The sequence below is a fragment of the Cuculus canorus genome, chromosome 7 (assembly GCF_017976375.1).
Source record: "Cuculus canorus isolate bCucCan1 chromosome 7, bCucCan1.pri, whole genome shotgun sequence".
In the NCBI taxonomy this organism is placed as follows: Eukaryota; Metazoa; Chordata; class Aves; order Cuculiformes; family Cuculidae; genus Cuculus; species Cuculus canorus.
The window spans coordinates 21,474,565-21,497,200 of NC_071407.1; the positions used below are offsets into that span (position 1 = coordinate 21,474,565).

Here is a 22,636-nt window from a genome sequence, read left to right on the forward strand (position 1 = left end):
AAGTATTATAGTGTATAACTGTGTGTGCTGACTCCGGGCTGCTGCTGGGAACTGACACGCACGTGCTGAAAAAGGAGCTGCTTGTGGTTAATGTCTCGCTCACTTCACATCTGCCTTTGGGGTTTTCTATGCTGCCTACATTTCTTCTCCTGCATGTGCAAAAGTGGGAAGCAGCGTGCAGGCATTTCAGACTGCTTTCCATGTGTCAGTGGGCATTGTGTCACCAAGGCAGCTCCGCAGCGCTCTTTTGCAGTCACTGCCTGCGAAAAGAACAAAGTCAAAACTGTGGTTAAGGTTACAAGTCTGTCAGGTTTTGTGTTTTGTATTAAAGCACTTGCCTGCTGCCTTCATGTGGTGAAAAAGCTTGGGAGGAGCATACAGCATGAGCCTACTCGTTTCAGATTGCCAACTTTGGATTGTGAAACTTCAATATGAATGAGGAGGAAAGCCGGTTTCACTGCATGCATTTTTCTAGCCAGCATAGCTACCACCGTCATCAGGAAAGGGGAAGGCGGGCATTCAGGTATCACCACTGACATTAAATAAATTCTTACTTGGGCACCATTTGCTCTTTCTAGTGGAGGCAGGCAGCACACTGCTCAGCCAGCCTGGAGTTGCTGGGCTGGGTGCTGTGCTTCTTAAACTGGCAGGTCTAGATGGGTACCTAGAATTGGTGGGAGGTTTCTATGGAATTATGTTTATGTGCAAGAGGGAAAAGAGGAACTAGAGCCAGCAGAGTGGATCTTTAAGTACATGGATTATCCAGCTGGAGTAATTTATGCTTAGAAAATCCCTTAGACTTGCTGATGGAGGACAGGAGTAGGACAGACAAATTCAAACAGATTGGTGAAACCCCAGTGTGCCACTTGATCTTCCCCTCCCTGCTTTTCAAATCCTACTCTAAAGAAAAGGCACCTTTCTGTGCACAAGCTTTCAAAACTAGCCTGTCTCTTGAAAGGATGAAACAACTGCTTTGAATCAGCATTACCAAAAAGAAGATCTGAAGCTCTGCTGCTGTGATATCAGCTAAGCAAAAGGCTTTGTCTCTCCTCTGTTTATACCTGTGCTGCCCATTATACAGACAAGAGGGCAGCTGGGCCTCAGAGGGCTGAGCTGGAAATGGGTGTAACTCAGTGCTGGGCTCACTTTCAGGTGCTGCCCAACAGAAGAACCAAATAGGCAGGAATTAAAATTGCAGCAAGTTAATCCTGCTGGGCCCGTTTAGATTCCCAGCTTGTGCCAGCCCTGCAGCTCAGAGCCAGCAGCAGGAACCTGTCAAAGGTTTCCAGGAGAGGAGGCTATGGATTGATTTGCTGTCACATTTGCCCAATATGCCAGCCTGTACAGCAGGCCCTCCTTGCTGTGAGGACAGGGGCCATGGGGAAGATTTACTGTGGCAATATCACTGGACAACTTGGCTGAAACCACTTCAAAAGTTTATACTTCTCTATTACTTTCTTCTCTAAAGCAGAACAACCCCCCTTCACACAACAACAAATCCCTCTTCTTTACAGTTTAACTAATCAGCTCTGCTTCAAACTGAACTGCATGAACAGAAGAAAATATGTTTCCAAAGGTTAGTTCCTTCCTCGCTCTTTCCTACTACCTGCTTGCGTGTACAGGCTTGCTGGAGATAAAGCAGGATTACAGCCTCTGACTGTGGGGATGAAGACCTGTTAAGAGAGGACAAGTGTAACACTCAGTCTACTGAACACAGTAGTTGTCTAGACCCAGTAACCAAGCACACTGGAGGAAAGTGCCTTTGGCTCAGGCTTACCATTTCTAAGCAAAATAAGTAGATTCTGTGATTCAGTACAACTGCCTCAACAGAAACCGTCTTAACTCCCCAAACATTTAAACCATAGCTAGGTTGATTAAGTCTTGAGAAATCTCTATCATCCTGCAAGGTTTGTCTTTGCAGTTACATGGGTTTAATTACTTGCTCAAACTGATGTGACTTTATTGCTGACACTGTGGGGGGAATACACTGTTTGAAGCAGGTGCCTCTGTTTAGCTGGGGCAGGATCATCCACAGACAAATTGCTTCAAGAAACAAGAAAGATTGTGCCACTACTCACTAAATTCCTACTAGTATATTTAACTATCGTAAATAAATATAGATTGCTAGATTTGACACTAAATGTGATGATAGAACTACACAAATCCACTTTTCCCTCTAGAAAATGTTGGAAATTACCTTTGGAAATGCATTAAAGTTTTTTGAGAGTAAGTTTTGCAGGGCTTTGTCACAGCATTTTACAGGCATATAGCTGAAAACAAAGATCTGCCTAAAAAAGCTAGTGGCCGTTGAGTCAGCTCCTAAAACAACGAGCTTTCAGTCCTTGCCAAGGGCTGGTCACCTATAGAGAGAGGAGAGCTGAACATAGACACAGCTGAGAGTAAGAGTTTGAGAGTCTGCTTTGTGAATCCTTGGATTGAACTCCAGAGTGAACTGATACTGGGCATCCAGATGGGATAAGCACTATGGAACTTTAAAATCCTAGCTAAGTGACACAGAGAATGGATGTGCACATATAATCCTTTGGCTGTAAGTACAATAATTCTTTAGCTATAGAGACATACAACCCAACTTTCCCTCATATACTTACTCCCTGCAGTAAGTAATAGTGTGACATTATCATTGAACTCTATTATAAAGTTGCACTTCTATTTAAAGATGCGTGTTATCTAAAAAACTCATAGGCAACACCACTCTGAGAAATGGAGTCATCACTTTCCAGTTCCATTTACTTTGATGCTATTAGTTTAATTAATCTGTGAACTTACAGTGCATATTGGAGCCTGACAGGCTGTCAGCATTGGTAATGGCAGAAGAAAGAACGAAGTGTGAAAAAGAAAACAAATGCTCCTGCAGGTTACTGTGAACTGAAGAGGAAAATATTCTTGTAACCTGTGAAATACAAGACATCAGGCAAAATATGCTCAGTAATCCATGCAGGCATTGTTATCTATAACTGGCATCTTATGCTTTCTTAAGAGTAGCAGTTATGTTCGTACATGAGGTCTTGGCCACGATTGTCGTCTGCTGCTTTATAACATTAATTTTAACAGCTCTTGCAAATTCTTCCCCTACTGGCTCCATTTTCCATGTATCTATCTATGTTCCTGTCACTTATCACACAAACAGTGAATGCATTTTTTTGTTAAGGCTTTAAGAGCAGGCAGATGTTCATATTCTGTAAGATTCCAAAGAGAGAACCTCGGACACCATCAGTTCCAAGTCTCCTGTGGAATGAATTAGCCAAAGATTGGAAAGTGCTCAATCCAGATGGAGGAAATTCGTTTTCAAGAACTTCTGATTCCTCAGGGCAGCTTTGCTTTCAGCCTCCCAGTATGCAGAGGCTGGAAAAGCTGAGTGCATTTCGCACAGCCCTGGTCTAGTCAGAAGCAGAGCAAGGGGACACGAGCTCTGTGCTGTTCCTCCTCTTGCGTGAAACAGTGGTGCTTCATCTGTTCTACAGGCCCAGTTGTTCAAAATAAATAACAATGGGAGCTGGCTGTAATGTCTCTGGAGATGTTTAATACCCGTTAGTTATAGTGACCAGTATATCACGAAACAGGGAGCTTCTGGGAGGAACTTAAGACACAAGAACTGTCTGCAGTTTTGCTACAGTGTCAGAGGGTCAGAGTGCAAGAAACTATTCTGCACATCCAATGTGTTACTGAGACACAAAGCCATATGTGTGCTTCAAAAAAATTGTGTTTGCATGTCATTTCTGAGTGCGTTATCCTATGTGAAGAGACAATGATATCTTTGCCAAGTCAGAATGGAGCTGAACAGCTGGGTCCCACTGCATGAGCAGGGATAAAGTCTCTGTCAAGTGCTTTATTTTGTTATTGAGCCTGTGTTAGAATCAAGGACGTGTATCGCCTTTCACGTGATCAGAAATAAACCCATGCTGGATATGCCTCGTAGAGCATGACAACTCACCAGTGAAAGGCAGATCCTTCTGGTGTGTAGCACAGGCTCACTTTGATTTTCAATCCCCAGTAAGAGCTTAAGACAGGAAACAAACGTAAAAGCTGCAATTCTGCTTCAGGGTAGATGTGAGTGATCGTCTCATATGAAATGTTGCATTCTGAGAACTGTGCATGACGGAGACAGAGGAATTCTGAACAGTAATTTCCTCCCTCTGAAATAAAAGAGAAATGGAAAAAAACCCGAGGTGCATCCCTGTGAGGGAAAAACCATTTCACTGGCAGCCTTGTAATCTCTGCAGGATTTCTCATTGAATTCCTTTACTCCTAGCAGATGACTGCTGGAATTGTCAGATACTATTTTTCACGGTCTCCTCAGCAGTGAATACAGCTTTTGTCTAGTGGAGATCCACAAGGGAATACATTGCTTGTCTCATGCAATATTAGCTGGAAAAACAAACGGATGAGTGTGTATGGACTCCTGTGCTTTTCCAATCCATAGCCCAGAGGCCAAGGAGAAGTGAGCAATCACACCTGCACTCCCTCACATTGGCCAGGGAACAACACACCTGAGTCTGCAGCCTTCTTCAACAGCCTCCCAGCACTGAAAGGGGCTGCAGGAAAGCTGGGGAGGAGCTCTTCATCACGGAGTGCAGGGGTAGGTTGAGGGCGAATGGCTTTAAATTGAAAGGGTGACGAGTTAGATTAGATATTAGGAAGAAATTCTTCATGATGAGGGTAGGGAGGTGCTGTCCCAGGTTGCCCAGGGAAGCTATGGCTGCCCCATCCCTGGCGGTGTTCAAGGCCAGGTTGGATGAGGCTTTGAGCACCCCGATCCAGTGGGTGGTGTCCCTGCCCATGGCAGGGGGTGGAACTGGATGGGCTTTGAGGTCTCTTCCAGCCCAAACCATTCTATGATTCTGTGAAATTTAAGAAGATTTGAGGTAAAGGTTGCATTTTGGGGGAGTTTAGGGAGGGCTGTGAGGAGATTTGTGGTGGAAGTTGCAGGTTTAGGGAGTTGGGGAGAGGATTGGAGGTAAAAATATAATTTTTGGGGAGTTTCACGAGGGGATTTGGGGTAAAAATGTACTTTTGGGGAGGTGAGGGGAAATTGGAGAAGATTTGTGTAAAAAATTGTATTTTGGAGGGAATTTGGGGGAGGATTTGAGTTAAAAAGTGGTTTTAGGAAGTTTGTGGGATTTGAGGTAGAATTGCATTTCTGGGGAGTTTGTGAGGGGAATTTTGTGAATATTTGAGGTAAAAGTTACATTTTAGTGGAGTTTGTGAGGGGATTTGAGGTAAAAAGTCACAGTTTTGGTGTGTTAGTGAGGGAATTTGAGGTGAAAGTCACTTTTTTGAGGAGTTTGAAGAGGATTTTGGGAGATTGAGATGAGATCCTAGGAAGAAATGTATTCCTGTCAGGATGGGGAGGCGCTGGCCCAGGTTGCCCAGAACAGTTGTGGTGGGAGATGTCCCTGCCCATGGCAAGGGGAGGAACTGCATGGGCTTTAAAGCTCCTTTCACCCCAAGCCACTCTATGATTCTAGGAAATATTTGAAGATTTCAGGTAAAAGTCATGTTTTTGGTGAAGGCTCTGGGATTTGTGGTGAAAGCTGCAGTTTTGGGCCGTAGAGAGGGGATTTGATGTAAAACTATAATTTCTGGGGAGTTAGTGAGGGATTTAGGGTTAAAAAAAAAACAAAAAAAGTTCAGTTTTGGGACCCTCACTACAAAAAGGACATTGAGGTCCCGTAGTGTGTCCAGAGAAGAGCAACAAAACTGGTGAAGGGGCTGGAGAACAAATCTTATGAGGAATGGCTGAGGGAACAGGGGGGTTGTTTAGCCTTGAGAAGAGGAGGCTGAGGGGAGACGTTGTCACTGTCTACAACTGCCTGAAAGCAGGTTGTAGAGAGATGGGTGTTGGTCTCTTCTCCCAAGTAACAGGCAGCAGGACAAGAGTGAATGGCCTCAAGTTGTGCCAGGGGAGGTTCAGATTGGACATTAGGAAAAAATTTCTTTACTGAAAGGGCTATCAAGCACTAGCAGAAGGTGCCCAGGGAGGTGGTTGAGTCACCATCCCTGGAGGAATTTAAAGGACGGCTAAATTAAGGATATGATTTAGTAGTGGACAGGTATGGTTGGACTTGATATCAAAGGTCTTTTCCAACCTAGCGATTCTATCATTGTATGAATTGAGGTAAAAAATCACATTTCTGGGGAGTTTGTGAAGGGATTCAGGCTATAAAACCCCAGATTTTTGTGGAGCTTTAGGAGAGATTTGAGAAGAATTGAGGTAAAAATTGCATTTTCAGGGAGTTTGGGGAGGGGGTTTGCGTTATAAAGTTGTGGTTTGGGGTACTTTGGGGAGGGCTCTGAAGAGATTTGTAGTCAAAGTTGCAGTTTTGGGGAGTTGGAGGGATTTGTAGTAGAATCGCATTTCTGGGGGGCTTGAGAGGGGAATTTTGAGAAGATTTGAAGTAGACGTTGTGCTTTTTGTGACACTTGTGACGGATTTGAGGGGAAAAAAAATCACAGTTTTGGGGACATAGTGAAAAGATTTGAGATTAAAAAAATCGCATTTTTTGAGTGGGGAAATTTGAGAAGATTTGAGGTAAAAATTGCAGTTTTAGGGAGTTTGGGGAGAGGAACTGATGCAAGAAGTAGTTACTATTACAAAAAGTGGATTTTTTTTTTAAGCAGAAGTAAGTTTCATCTCAGTAATTGTATTTTTTGAGTGTGGCACAATGTCTCTCTGATGGCATATTTTCTTTCAAACAGTGTTTTTCCAGACGCTGCTTGTTCTTTAGTGATGATAACGTCCTGTGTTCAACGTGATCTGTGCTGAGCGCCTGTTTCTATGATCACCTGTTTGCTGTCTTTCCCCATCTCCAGTGCAAGGTCAGAGCTGGAGCCAAAGCTCCAAATTAGCAAGAGATTTGGCTGTTTTAAAGTTCATAATGACGTTAAAATGAGTCCTTGGAAAGTAACAGAATACGCAAAAGATTTCTGGGAGAATTTATACACGTGTGTGAGCGGAGAATCCACTCCATCCCAGCTCTTGCCTGGCTGCACGCGATCGATGGAGATCGCTGCCCCGCGTTGACCAGGCCTAACAGGAGATGCTTGCTTCCTAAAACTCCAGAACGAGTCTCGGAGGGTAGATTTGCCGGCATTTTCGGTATCGGAAGCATCCGATGATTCTGTTTTGAGGGTAACACCCCGCATTTTGGCACAACCCGTGCTCCCCCTCGCCCTGGAGCGGTGCGTGCCGGTGCACCAGGCACCCTCTCGTTTGGCTCCAGCCCTCTCCGAAGCCAACCCGCGCTGCAGCGCCCGCCGCCCCGCTCACTGACCCGGAAGGGCCGGGCTGGGCTCGCGTCTTCCCCGTTCCGCGACCATGACCGGAAGCCGGAAGTGCGGCGGCGGAAGCGGGGCTCAGCTGGCGGCGGGGGTGTCGCGGGTGAAGCTGGGAAGCGTGGAGCCATCTTGGTGCCCGCGCCGGGCAGAGATTCCGCCGCCGCCAGACAGCGAACCGGGGCCGGGCCGGGCGCGGGGGGGGCCGCTGGCCATGGGCACGTAGAGCGGCAGGTGTTCGGCCGCGACGGGAGCGGCGGCGGCGGCGAGCGGCTGCCCCCCCACCCACCCAGCTCGCACCCCTCATGAGGCCGGAGCCGCTGCCCGACGGGGACAGGGACGCCGGGAGCTCACGCCGCCCGCAGGGGTGTCTTTGAGCTCCCGTGAGCGGGAGGGAAGTTGTCCCGTTCTCCCGTGCTCCCCCTCCTTCCTGCCCGTCCCGTCCGGTTCCCGCACTGGGAGTGAGAGCCAAGCACAAGCCCAGGGAGCCCGGCCCCGCAGGGATACAGCTCCCCTCGGGGCACCCTTGCACAGGAGAACCGGCCCCGTTCCTCATCTCCAGCGCCGGGAACGCTGGGACCCCCGGAGGCGGCTCCCCGCGACCGGCCAGCGCAGCCTCGGCATCGCCGCTTTTAACTTCATAAAGAAACTCCGCTGTTTTGTGTTTTTCCCCGGTATTTTTACGAGCTCCCCTTCCGTTGGGGTGATTTCCTGCTTCTCCCCCATCAAAGAACACTGGCTTCCCTTTTCCCGTTTCCTTAAAATGGGGATTGAATCAAAACTGAGGTTTTAAACACCACAGCAGCCCTCCAGTCCATCCACCTGTTAAAGCGATCAGCGCTGTTTCTGTCTTTCTTCTTCCCCCGTGTCGCCTGTCGGGTGTGATGGAACTCATGTTCGCAGAGTGGGAGGACGGGGAGAGGTTTTCGTTTGAAGACTCGGACCGCTTTGAGGAAGACTCTCTTTGTTCCTTCATCTCCGAGGCCGAGAGCCTTTGCCAGAACTGGAGAGGATGGAGGAAGCAATCGGCTGGACCCAATTCCCCCACTGTCAAAATGAAAGGTGAGGTCACTGGCTGCGCTGCATTGCTCGTTGGGCTGTGGACAGTGTGGGACGAGGGGTTTGGTGGGCGAGGAGCTCTGCAGGAGGAGCGTCAGAGGTGCAGAGAGGAGGCAGAGATGCGGTCATTGTCAAGATCTTTTTTGACCAAAGATTGAAACTGAAGATTTACTGGGGACCTTAAGACAAAGCTGTCCTTTTAGGAAGCTCCCACCTGCACGCGCTCTGTAGTATCACAGTGGTGCTTTTCTGAGCAGATTTTGTGGGCTTGCTCTTGGAAGTCTGAACACGGTTTTCTGTAAACAAACTGCAGCCTCTCTTGTGAATAACTGTACATAGGTTCCTACTTGCATGGACTGAAATACACTACGATTTGGTGAAGTTTTTTTAACTGCTATGAAACTCCTCATGTAGAGGCACGTGAACCAGCCTTGTACAGAGCAGTCTGTCCTCCTTGTCTTTTTCTGTAATTTTTTTTTCTAGTAAACTAGCAAACTTTCCTCTCCAGTACTGGAGCAAGAGGACTTTAAGACTGCTAAAAGAAGTCAACAAACTACAATGTGACTGTTTCAAAAGTTGTGTTTCCTTTCATTTGTTAGTAATTTCTTTTTAATAGCAGACAGGAAAATAGATGACATTAACAATGTAAAAATATTTAAAATTACCTATAGCTACTAACTCTTTGCTTGTTGGGTTTTTTTTTGTTTTTTTTTTTTTGGTTGGTTTTTTTTTTTTTTAAGTGAAACATGATTTCTCTTTTATCCTAACCTATCTTGACTCTGGAACTCAGGTGGTGTTTGCACCACACAGAGCCAGGCCTTCAGTTAACAGAAATTACACAAGCCCTCTCTGCTCTTCCTTTTATCTCCTTTCTTTCCTTTCAGTCCAGTGTTAGTACTTTTCCTGTTACTGCTGACCTCTGTGGCCATCAGCTGCCTCAGTTAACATCTCCTGCCTGGAACTGCAAAACTTCATTCTCTGCTTAACTATGGCCTTGCATGTACGAGTGCAGTTTATATTGAATTGTGCTGCAATCTGACCACATTAATGCTATGGCAAAACATCCACTTGTTACTTGATTAGGACTAGAAAATACATTTTGTGTTAACTGTAGGCTTTTCAGAGCAGCTCAATTTTAAATTTTTAATAAATTTGAGATCTGACTCTAGTCCCAGATATTAATCCAGCTGCATCTCTTTGCTGGTCATGGTTAGAGCTGAGGGTAAGATGGAAATCATGGAACTGGTTTGTATAGATCTTTGGGTCTTGAAAAGATGGTTGTTTGTGTTCAGCTTTGGGATGCTTTTAGCCAACTGTTCTCTACTGGTTCAGTGTGGGATCTGGGTCTTGGCCTGGTTCTTTGAGCTCTCTTAACTGAATTACAAGCAAGCAGAAATTGCTTTCTCTGCTGTCATCCACTTGTTGCATTAAATTGAGAAATCACTTCAGGTGATTGTGTGTATTTGCAGTCCTCAGTCTCTTTGCCAACAGGAGAAACGCAGTAGCTGACATTACTGTTGTGATTATTGTAATTAGTTACACCACATTGAGATGCTGCTGCTCCAGGTTCTACAGGCCTGTGTAGGCAAGAGTCGTGTCACTTGGACTTGGTTCATGTTTGTTAGGTTTTGTCAGTAGAGGCTTAATTCCTTTGTACAAAAGTTTTACTTTAACAGTACAGGTATTTTGAAAGGATACTGTTGCTGGCCTTAAAGGCATCTTTGCTAGCAATTCCCAGGCCTTGCTCAGAGTTATTTTGAGAAGCATGCGTGGATTTGCTGCCTAAATTATATGTGACTTTGTAGAGTGGGTAAATATTACCAACATGGAACACTTGTGGGTGCTTTATTGTACACAGCGTGTTGCCAGTGAGTCTGGTCTGATGAGGGATTCCTCACCATCTGAGGTCTCCTTGGTTTCAGAACTTCTGTACCCATTTAGTTTTGATACTTTGTGGTTTTGTAGTCAGAAAAAGGAGTTTCTAGTGAAAACTTGCTGGATCTTGAGATTGTCAGTTGTAGTCAGTCTTCTAAACTGTGATCGCTCCAAACTGAGCTGTGTGGTTTTATTTCCAGTTTACTGTTTTGCAGTGGCCTGTGATGTAGTTGCCCACGCAAACAGAAAATGAGATCAGACACTGAGTTCTCAGTGTTAAATGCTAAGGAAAAGCAAGAGGAACTATGTTTTGTTAGCATTTTCCTCCTGTTTGGAGCTCAGCCTGTGTTTTGATTTAGAATCAGCCAGACCAATTATGTAATAAAAAGGATTTCTAGCTTTTGCAGTTGTTTTCAGTTTGTCCTTGTGACCATCCAGTTCTTCATTAGTTCCGAGTTCAGAGAGAACCCCCTGAGACTGATGGAAGTTCTGTTGGCCAGGGACTGCCTTTCTTGAACGAGCATCTACATGTACCAGCTATGGCTTTTGTATTCTTTGCGACCTTCTGTTTCCTACTTAGGATTGTGCTCACTGTAAGTCTAGCAGTCAGGCTTGGGGTAGTGTGTCGCAAATGCACACAGCATTCACTGCAGAGTGTCACCCAAAGGTGAAGTTGTTCACTTGTTTGTCAGTCACTCCATCGGCTTGCTAGAAAGGTGGGGTAAGGTGAAGAAGAATGTCTGAGTTTCTCTGATATGATCCTTGGAACTGAATTCCATATAAAACCTGATATCTTGGCAGTTACATCAGACTGGATGTCACTGGTTGATTTTTCTCTCCTTTAGTTTTCACTGTGGTAAAGTCCTTTTATAGTTTTTTATTTTATAGAAGGAGTTTTCCCTTTAAATGTAGGATTGCTGATGTGAGGGAGGAGTGCATAGTGTCCACTTGAGGGATGCCCTCTGATTTTGAAACTGCGTCTCTACTGACTGACCTGTACTGAAATTCCAGAGGACATTTCAGCAAAGCATGTCAATTTGGGTAATACCAAGAGTCCTTTAATAGTTTTGAATGTTTATTTTAAAACTGACTCATGCTCCTTTAGACTGCTTTGGCTGCTTGATTTTACCCCCCTTTGTTTCATTTGGACTGCAGTGATATGTGTAACTGATGTTTGCCCATTGCCTGTGTCTTTCACTGGTCAGAAGTGTTGGGCAGATGGGGGATCTGGTGCTGGATTGAAGATGAATGGACACGTAGGTTAACAATGTCCTTGCAGTATGTTCAGGACCATCTGGTTCCCCAGGTTGCTCTGTGGCTCCAACTCTTTTTCATCAAAGTGTGTTCTGCCAGTCTGTTACCTTCTACCAATGAATGCACCTGCTTGCCTTTTCCCCACTTTTCTGGACAGGCTTTTCTTTCCCAGAAACCATTAGAAGAGCCATTATTATGTCATTTCCTTTCTCACTTTTTAAACAGTTGTATTTTTCATTGGTAATTAAAGTAAGTCCTGTATTTCTGCAATGTTTTATTATCAGTTCTCTCAGATTTTTGTGTCGGAGGCCTTGGGGGTACGTGTTTAAGCACACTCAGTATCTCTCCAAATGTGCTGTGGCTTGGTTTCTTCTCGGAAGTTTCTGAGCTCCCACCCTTAGTCCTTTCTGTGTCACAGCTTCTGAAGTGTAAATGTTTACCAGACACTTAAGAAGTTGCCACAAATACTGTGGGGTTGCTAAATATTGTGTTCACAATATGTTTGCTCAGTTTGTATTTTTTCATTCACATTGGCTTCTGCTGGAAGTGTGCTGATGAGTTGTGTTGAAATGACTTTCAATAGGCAGACAGTGAGAAAGCTTGATTTGTTTTCTTTCCTTTGCTGTGAGGTTGAATCATTGCAGACCGCATTGCAAAACCCCTCAGACTGAACAAAGAACTGATGCAGGCATCTATCCCTTGGACAACATTCTTGTTATCAGGCCCCAGACAGTTTAGGTTCTTCTGAACTGTGAGGAGTGCCTACAACATGAGGTTCTGGGCACAGTGCCTCAAAGACAGAAGCTGTGGAGAGGGAATCCTTGGCAGGGAATAGACAGAGCCTGAGGTACGGGGATCATCAGTTCACAGACAGCCTGATCAAAGTCTGGGCAACGTCCACAATGGTGAAATGACAGCAACTGGTTTTCATTCATTTATACGGACATGAATAAGTGGCTTGCAGAGCAGCACTTCTTCCTCAAGATTGCCAGTAACTGTTTAGTAAATTGAAGTTAATCCTTGCTCAGCAGTAATTGCAGAAAACAGAGGGAGAAACATAGTCCCTTTCAAATCCATACCGTGCTCTTCAGACTCTTGCTATTTTCCAAGAAGAAAGTTGGTGTCATCTGAAGTGCATCTGCTCCTTGGGGTTGGAAAAGAAGGTTCTGTGATTCACTGCTCTTTTGTTTTGTGATGGTGTAATTACCTTGTGCTTCTCTGAGGTACTGGTGTAGCACATCTCAATTGTGTTTTTTGGTATAGTACAACGCATGACAAATGACAAAGCTGTTCTAGCGTAAATATATATGTTACAATATATCCAAGTTCACTAATAACATTGAAAACTAAAAAGGATGACTGTTCAGCAAAAGTACAATGTAGGTCCTTAATGAGTTTCTTTATAGAAGCAACAGAATTTTAGAAATATAAATGTTGATGAGAAGATATCACAGATTCTCATGAAATAAGCAGAGATTAGGTGTCCAAAGAGTAAATACGATGTGAAAGTGAAGGCTTAGTTGCTGGCAAGAAAATAGGTTTCTCTATATTTTCTCAGCCTAGCAAATTAATTTCACCTAGCTATGTAGTCTGTTCCATGGTGGATGGTCATGTTGACTGGCTGTATAGCAAAATCAAAAGTTCGAGTTGAGGAGGGGACTCACTGGGTTGTAACACAAGGTGTGAAAGGGACATGGATTCATTGAAGCTGAAGACACCACAGAGCAGCTCTAGAGACAGCCATTTGCCAAGACTGACTGGCGTCGCTAATGGCACTGCTTCAGAGCCAGGATGTGGGTTTCGGAAGCTGTATAGAAGTTTCTACTGAACAAAAAGGTGGTCACAACACAATAACACTGCTGTCTGTTGGAAGGGTGACAAGTTGAATGACTCTCACACATTTGTCACTTCATTTGCATTTTCCTGTGTCTTTGAGATAACTGAATGTGTTTAGCCCTCTCTCCAGAAACCACATGGAGGAGCTCTCTGGAAAAGATGCTTTTTTACTGCAGAAATTTTGAATGATCCATCAAGGTTTAACTCTGTATGGGCTTCTGGCCCCTTCCTGTAGATAAACTTCTCCCCTTACAAGAAGTCTTGCCTATTCTTTCACTGTTTTAATGTCTATTTATTCTACTGGGAAATGCCTCATTTTCTCCTGTCTCGTCTTTTTTCCTGGTTTCCACGGATGTTTCTTTTTGTGTTTGTGCTTTCCTTCCTTTCACCTTGAGGAGGTCCCTGCGTTGCCGAATGACCAGAGATCACAGAAGCTGTATTGGAATTTCAGGCTGTCTGTATGCCATGTTGTTCCCTCCCATACCTCCCCTTTTCCCTTTGACCTGTTCTGCATTGCTGAAGTGGGCTTTATTTTTATTTATTATCTGTAGGTAACTAGATCTGTCCTAAGGTAAAAACAAAATGAGGACAAAACATATCAGGATTTTTCTCAAGCTACACTTCAGGTTTCAAGTATGTCATTAGCTGGGCAAATATAATTCTACAATTAAATGCATGTGTCTTCCGATCACTGAGCATTTTACTCAGCATAACATTGCTAAAACAGCCTTTTCCTTTAATGCTTGACAGAGTTTTTATTTCATACCCAAAACTATTGTTTATGTCCCTTTTCTTCAGTGCTAGCACCAAAAGTCAATTTCTTTGTTTAATTAATGTGTTTGGGTATCTATGTGATCCTGTGCTGTAGGCAGAAAGAGTAAGCAGGAGACAAATTCTGTTTGTCTTCCTGCCACCAGAGAGCATCTTGTGCTTTGCATTGTGCCCCTCTGTACTTCGGGTCACCCATCAGCGACACACTGGGGAGTGAAACTTAAAAAAGGTTCCTGCAGCTTCTGGAGTGGTGCTGATAAGGGCCAGGAGCAAAAGGGACTCGAATAGATTACAAAATCTTCTCTGTAGGAGAAGATGTAATTCCTGCCCTCAGGAAAACCCTGGAGCATTTAAAATTACAGCTTAGGTACTCTCACAATGAGTCTTCCTTTCTAGGCAGATTACTCGGTTTTAGTACTTGCATTTTCTGGGTCTGCTGTTTGCTCATATCCTGCAATATGGGTGTATCTTTGTGACTCTTCACTTGACCATTAGAGGTTGTTTCGTAAGTTGCTTAGTTCAGAAAGTGATGGGAAGCTTCAGAAAATCCAGGCATGCTCATTCAGTCAGTGGAGGTGTCCTCATAGCATCATGAATTGCAGTGGGCTGTTGTCAGTTCTGTGCTCCTCTTGCTCTGGTTTGGTGTCACTTCTTGTCCTAGTGGCACAATCTGTGTGTTTGAAGAGTATCTATTAAGCGTGATTTAATAAACAAGCAAAAAACTCCTCCTCCTCCCCCAGAAGCCTTTGAGGGACCAGAAATGGACATTGGTGATTTGAACAGCATGCCATGCTGGTTACAAAACCGGGAGCTGAGACCACCTCCTCTTAATTGTCCAGTGTCCCAGTTATTACACGGTACTTTGTTCCAGAGGAACAAAGGAATGCATAGCTTCAAAAGATGTTTTACATTCTTTAATGAACTCTGTGGAGTAAATGTTTGGCTATTTAGAATATCAATAATTAATTTGGGTTTTGTTTTTTTTTGTTTTATATCTTTAAGTAACATTTCCAAAGAGTCAAACCCACTTTATTCTTTAGTTCTTAAGGTGCCAGGATGTCTTTAAGATTTCATTGCTCTTTCTAGACCAGCAACTTTTTCCTGTCACGTATCTAATTCTAAGACTGTAAAGCAGTTAGGAGTAATTTAAAATAGTGTAATGTCTAGAGGTTATTTTTTCAACATTATTTTAATGCACCTTATTGGTATAAATCTGTCCTCCCTTCTCCTGCTTTGTGATACCCTGCGAAGTCCTCCAAACACAAAATTGGAAGCAGATTTGTATCAACCAGCTAAAGCATTAGGCCTAGAATTTTTTTTTTGACGATTAAAAAGCAGTGATGCGTAATATACCAAATATTTAAAGTGCTAGTTCTGATTTCAAAATACCATATCCCCCATTTCTGTTATCTCCTTTGAGGCTGTGTTGTCTCAAGCAATGAGTGTGGGGTTGCAAAACCAAAGGAGATAAAAACAGGAGTCAGATAAGATTTTTTTTCAAAGCATTTGGATTTTTAACTTCTAACTTGTCTATGAAGCAGATTTTTAAGCCTCTAGTGGTTTCTTGTTGGTGATATTAAGAGGTAGTATCTTCTCTTGTTTCCTAAGATATGTTTAATTAATTGGGATTTTAAACCATAGAGTTGAGAATGCCTCATCCTTGATCTGTTCTCTTCAGACAATGACTTTCCCATCAGCTGCAACAACATTGCCCTGATCTCATTCTGATGTGCTCAGTAATGCAGCTCCTTGGTGCTTGCTAGCGCAATTGCTTGGAGGCCAAGCGATGCTGCTGTGGGATTTGGGCATGGGAAAAAGGCTGGTTAGAGATTAATTTTACATGTAACACTTAAGGATAGGTACTAATGCTAGTGAGCAGCATATTCAGTAGCACGGGTTGCATGGTGTTTTGTATGACTTCAGCATTTGAAAACGTATCAATACTTCTTGACAGAGATTGATGCTTAGCTGTCATGCAGGCTGACTTCTTTATTTGCGTTTATGTTGTCATCATTTAGAAAAACATCTGGTCTCCGTTGGTCTTTGTAGCTTGTTTTGTTTGTGAATTCTGAGCTTTTGAAATACCTTGTGTGGGGCCAAAGGAGGAATAACTGGTAGCACTGAGCCTTCCTTCCGAGAAGTGGGCACTGTTTGATGTCTGTGCTCGGAATGCACAATCTGGCTATGCAGTATACGTTCCTCATGGGTGAGAGCGAGGAGGAGCAGTGCAGGGGCAACGACTGGCCTGGAGCTGATCCGCTTCATCAGCGGTGGAGTTGTTCTGAGCACAAGCTGCCCAGTTTGCCACGAAACCCTGGCCAACACTGGCATGAGCACAGTGTTTTGTAGCGCTGTCTGTCTTGCTTTACACAAACCTGCTGTTCATTTTATGGTTTCTAACAGCTGTCACGTGCTTGCCAGGCTGCTCTTTTTTTTGAAATTAATTCCTTTTTCAGGCAGGGAAATAGAAAAGTGTTTGGATTAGGAATTTTCTAAGTTGCCAGAGGAGGCCGTCAGGTTGTGAATGCTGCATTGCTGGTGCTGTGTGTGTATGCCTGATGCTGATATTACAGTTTGGGATCTCAGTCATGTCAGAGCGGGTGAGAGCTAAGGAAAGAGCTTAGCGACATTTTGCTCTTGAGATGCAGAGCTTACGAAGAGACAAATAGATCTCCTCTGGCATAAGGCATCAACACATTGAACACTCCTGTTCCATCAGTACAGCCCAGTGCAGAAGGCTTATACAGTTATTGCATAGGAGAAGCGATAGAGGTAATTGCAGAACACACCTTTCTTTTCTGATCTGGATGTGACTTGTGCTTGCAGAGGTCCTGACGCTGGATCAGAGCAGAGGTTTTCTGTGGGTATGTTTTACGTGTTTGCAACAAAAGCTTATGTGAACTGGAAGGCAGAACTGAGATGAACAGCATCTTAGGAATTTGAGTTTAGTGGTGGAGGAATGTGCTGGTGTTTCTGCCCTGGAGTCATGAAACCAAATAATGGATATTGGTTTCATCTTTTTTTCCCCTCTCCTCCCCCATCAAACATCTTTTTGTTTATCAAATAAAACTTGCAGCTTTCCACCTCTGCCTTGTCCTGCGGTTGTGAAAACTTGATTCACGTGGGTTTTTTTTCTATAGATTTGGTTTCAAAGATAGTAGGAGTGTTGTAGCTGTGGTTCTCTAAGGACAGAAGGAAGACAAGTTTGTAAGGACAGAAGGGAAATCAGTTCTTCAGCCAGCTGACTTTGGAGTGAAGAAAAAGTTTTCGGCAGTGCAGCTCTCCTTGTGACTACTCGTTGCAGGAGGAGCTATGAGGGTGATTGTTGAGCGGATAACCCACTGTGCAATCAGAGCTTCTTGGGCTTATTGGAGCTCTTGAGTCATGTTTACCAATGATGAAACAAGGAACACAACAGGGGTGGTTGTTTTTCTCATTGTCATGTCCTGCTGCTCTGAGGAGAGGATTCCTTCAAATGTTTTGCCTCCAAAAGCTTTCTTGCTTACACAGGGGACTGCAGATTAAGTTGGGAAGGGTGGAAGCAAGCAACTGCTTCAAGAAGGTGGATTGGGAAGCTTGCCTGCATCTGCATGTGTTCATGTCGTAGCCGCTTGCCTTGAGAAGCTGTTCCTTCTGTCATTTTCTAAGAAGCCCTGTAGCAGAAAGCATCAGGCTTGTTCCTCTGGCATGGGCCTGCTTAGCATTAGGAAGCACCCCAGATGTCCCCAGCAATGCCAGTACAAAATTACTTGGTTAAACTGGGATTTCTCCCTATGGATTAAGAGTAGTGGTTTCCCTGCTGGCTGTTGCTGCAGTAAGATTATTGTAGACACTGATAGTTTGTGGGCTGAAAGGATGTTTCTGAGTAATTTTCTGGCGGTTTCCAAACCAAATTGTATTTGGATTGGCTGACAAGGGGATTCCAGTCGTTGATCTGGCAGCCAGAGGTTGTTAGACTCGCTCCCCACATGTCTCAGATTCTCACTTGTGTGGCATTGGCCTGGGAGCTCTAATTTGGCTGATTTGGAGAGACCGTGGAAAGAAGAAGGAACCATTTCCCACAAACCTCTACAAATTCAGGGAAAGTAGATTCTGCGTGTGTTAGCATGTGTGCCACGCAGAGTGACGTGAGAGCCCCTACGCTTCATCGGTGTCTGCTTGCTTGTCTCAGCATCATTTTAGCTTTCCAAGGGAGGCACTGGGAACCAGAGCATCTCCGAGAAAGCCTTTCTGAAATTAGATCATGGCCACCCCATATGGCAGCAGAAGGTTCTGCTGCTTGTGGAAGGGTTTTGCTGACAGGAAAAAGTGATGAATTACTGCAGGGAAAGTTGGGAAATAGCTGTGGGAGTTTTGGTGTGCTCTTCCTGATTTATTAGTGGGTTAGGACTCTTGGACCTCACAGACACATCATGCATTTGCTGTGTTGTACTTCTGCAACTTGATTAGTGCTCTCCAGCCTCACCAGTATGCGTTTTGTAGGGCTTTTTGTACCTCGCAGTCCTGTGGAGGTGTCACCAGGAGTTGGCACAATACTCAAGTGCTTTATGGTTTAAAAGATCTAACTTTAAAAATAAAAAGTCTCTCATCTTTATGTTATTAACTTGGCCTAATATTGTAACAGCCGGAGCTGAGCTGAGTGTGTGGGAACCCTCCTTTGTTAGGTGCTCAGATTCTCCAACAAAAACTGTTTAGGGAGGCAGGGTCTGTGCTGGATGTTAGCATGAGGATGAGCCATTTCTCCATAGGAAAGCGAAGTTAAATCAGCTGGTTTTTTGTGTTTTGTGTTTTTTTAACTGTACACATGCAGAGAGTGAGTGTAGAAAACCATCATGAAATGAGTTTGTCAGAAATGTTTTATTTAATAGCTCAGATCGCCAGAAGGTGAACCACAAGCCTTTTACTGGGTTTGAAATTACTGACACTTGAAATAAAATCCCACTCACCCACTCCAAATCCACAGCGTGATTTAGTATTGTGTTCTGCCAGTCTACAGGGCTGGTGTGCAAAATAAAGCATGAATATTGGGATTTTTTTTGATCTTTTGGTGTATTTTAAGGTTTGCCTTATAGAAGAAACTAATTCTTGCTTTCTAAAATGTCTTAATGACTGAAGTGGTGGTTCAAGGATATATTTATGCTATCAGCCAAATAAGGTACTGCTCTGTTTAGAAGGGAAATGTAAATATAGCAACAAAAAGAGCTTGAAGCATAGAACATTTTGCCTTACCTGTATGAGCTGTTTGTGATGTAGCATTAAGCAATTGTCAGAAATTAAAATGAGCAGAGATTTGACTCTGTGCCACAGCTTTTGCTGTGGATGGCGGAGACTTTGAGGTGAATTGGACCCCCTTGGGATAAAATGAATCCTTTTGCATTCAATTAAAAAAAAGGAATTGTAAAGGAATCTGTGAAGTGATAATTGCTGCAGCATGTCATTTAAGCGTGAGGTTTCCAGTTCTGGCCCATGATCTGCCCATCTGGGATTTGTATTGTTAATGGGTTTTGGCTGTGACTCTCATCAGCCTCATCCAGTAAACGCTAATGAAAAAGTTCTGTTGCTTGTTTGTCTTCTCAACTGTTTTGTACATAAAAATGTCAGTCTGTAGCTTAAGGCTTATGCAGCTTCCCCCTCTTCTTCTACCTTTCAGCATATGCTGATGTATCTTGGCATTTACTGCCCTGTGACATTGTTCCCAGTGGAATTTCCTTACTGCGCATTGGTTATGGGATGCAGACAGAGCTGCGTAGCTCAAGATAGGGAAATAAGAAGTGTGAGACAATCTTGTAAGCACAGATCCCATTAGGATTTTAATGCTGTTAGTAACCTTGTGGGAGGAGTGGCAGTGGTGGAGAAGGAAGAAGAAAATAACAAACAAGCAGAGCTCTTCGTGCATTTACAAAAACCTGTTTAGTTCACAAATTTCCTTCCGGAGTGTTCAGTGCTATTGATGGGCAGCGAGAAGGGTAGTGTGCAAATTTAACAGGTGAATTACATGGACAGGAAGGTAAAACCAAGTAACCTTGACAGATCTTTTTTGTTTGTTTATCCTGTGGGCAAATTGATGTAGGAGTGACTCTAACTGAATTCTGGTTTGTTCTCTGGAACATTTTGCTGGTTTGTTGATTGCTAGTTCTCAGGTTTAAAATGAAAAATTGTGTGTGTGTATGTATATTTCATTCTTCTGTGGTGGAGAAACCTTTATATGTAGAATTTTTGCTGTAGCTAATTGCCCATAATACCTGGTGATTGCCCCACAGTGCCTGTCCGTGCTGTTCTCTTTCAGTTTAATTGCACTTGAGAGCCTTTTATGAGGATCTAGGTGTTTTAAAAATACAAAAAAGTTGAGAAAAACCAAAACCACAGGAGCCCTCAAGTCATTGTCTCGGAGCAAGATGTTTAATAATCAAGCAGCAGCAGCATCAGCAGCATCCTTTCTCCATCACTTGATCCTTGTTCTTGTCTGACCTTCTTGGTCCATCACAGCATGTGAGAAACCTGCACAGATGATTTCCACCACAGGCTGCTGGTGTCCACTTTTGTGGCAGCTGTTTTTGTGAATGCTGAGGTGGTTTTGAAGGAGGTTAGTTTGAAATGATCAATATCTGAGCACAAGTAGATGGAAATTCATTCTGACTTGGTACAGTGAGTGTTCCAGTGTAAAGGAGTTGCTTGTTTTCTTAGGATTGACCCTGCTGGAACAGTTGAAGAGCCAGGAACATGGAACTTCGCATCAGTTTCCTCTATCTGTAGAAGGAAAATAAACTCCTACTTCTTAGCAATACTGTGGTTTGCTTGGTTTCTACAGGGAATGTTGGGGGTGTTTTCCTCTCAGTATGAGATGGCCTGGAATATTTATCTGCAGAGGAGCGCTTATTGAAGCCAGCTGGGATCAGTACTTAGATATTGTGCTGTGTCTTTAGATTTTGGATGCTTCTTTCTGCAGGTGCTCAAGCTAGGCCAGGGCTGGCTGTCCTTGTGTCTGTTCAGTAATCAGGGTCTGATGCCAAGGGGTCTTGATTCAGTCTTGGGCTCCTCACCTGTAAGAGCAGATTTCTTTAATTGTCTCTAATAATTTGTTTTAAAATGCCTTAAACACTTGTCTTGAAAGTGAACTGTTGCATGCTGGTGGCTGGTGGCAGAGTACACGGTTACAGGAGGGTGCAGTCGGGTAAGGAAAGGTTTGTGGCTGAGGAGCAACTGCTAAACTCTGAGTGGGAAAGGAGAGAGCATCCTGAACTGCATCTGTGTGCTGGGAAGTTTCACCCAGCGGTTATTCCAGCAAGGGTCTTTCAGACTGCCAGCAGCTCCTATAAACCCCCAGACCCATTTCCAGAACCTTCTAGAGAAGATACTGCACAAGCGCACAAAGACTCCTCCTCTCTATGCCTAGTACAGAAATACATGCTAATGGGGGCTGGATTGTCGTCTCTACATAACTGTGCCCAAGGGATCACATGAGCGCGCCCACTGCTACTGCCTAGAAGATTGTGAGCCAAGACAGACAATCGCTTTGGTGGATCTGAGGGTGGTCGTTATTACTTTGTTCTATCCCCTCTATTCCCTCTTCTGATCTTTTTTCTTTTCTCTTTTTCTTATCTTCAAATCTACCCCAACTCTTGGCACAAGGGTGGAATTATCTGTAAAAATGTAAGTCTCTTTGCTAAGCTATTGTCATCTCTAAAAATAACTTTTGCTAACGTCCCATTGTTTGTAATTCTGCTAAATTTTGAGTAAAGTTTGAGATTTGATAAGAACCTTGTGGGTGATTTTTGTCACTTGTGGCTACTGTACAGGCAATCAAAAGTTTACCTTCCCCGTCCTATTGAGTTGTATCACCCCATGGCTTGCCAGTTTGGTTTCTTCTTTTTTATTGTATTTGAAGCAGAAAAGTACTGAACAGCCTGAAGACTGAATTGACGTGTCTGCTGGGCTGCCGTCAGAGCACCCATCAGCTCCAGTAGTGCTGGAACAATTGGTGATGTGCGTATGTGTGTGCCCATGACAAACACCACTGAGACCATCTGGGGTGTCCCTGCTCCCAGTGGAGCCGTATTTGTGAGCCACAGTCTCTCCAGTGCAGTATCTGCTGCAGCATAGACTTGTCCACTGGCACAGCCACTTTGAGGTGCACTTGCTCCAGTGTGGCCATCTCCATGGGCCACAATGCTTTCAGAGATGCATGCGCTCCAGTGTGGCCTTTCTGTGAGCCACAATGCCTTCAGAGATGTACCTGCTCCATGGCAGGTACAGAATTCTGTCAATTAGTAGCTAAACTGTAATAACAGCTGTGAGTTTGATTTAGCGCATTCTAATAAAGTCTGCCATTATCTCAAACCCTTTGAACCCCACATTGGGCACCAAAAAGGACTGTTGTAGCTTAACCCCAGCCACCAACTATGTAGTATGCTGCCGCTTGTTCACTCTTCCCTGGTGGGATGTCGGGGAGAATCGGAAGAGTAAAAGTGAGGAAACCTGTGGAGTGAGATAAGGACATTTTAACCAGTAAAGCAAAAGCCTCACATGCAAGCAAAGCAAATCAAGGAAT

The 22,636-nt window shown here is 44.0% G+C and overlaps 1 protein-coding gene across 3 annotated transcripts in view; it reads left to right on the forward strand.

Moving 5' to 3' along the window:
- The first annotated feature begins 7,424 nt into the window (after window positions 1-7,424).
- The window catches only part of ZSWIM8 (zinc finger SWIM-type containing 8), a 56,387-nt gene continuing 41,175 nt past the window's right edge, over window positions 7,425-22,636 (forward strand). The window contains exon 1 of one of the 3 annotated variants that reach the window (XM_054070881.1): window positions 7,425-8,355. In XM_054070881.1, the coding sequence (XP_053926856.1) occupies window positions 8,178-8,355 (178 nt within the window). In that variant the 5' untranslated portion in view covers window positions 7,425-8,177. The remainder of the gene's footprint in view (window positions 8,356-22,636) is intronic. The other 2 variants (XM_054070879.1, XM_009570733.2) reach the window with 2 other exon arrangements.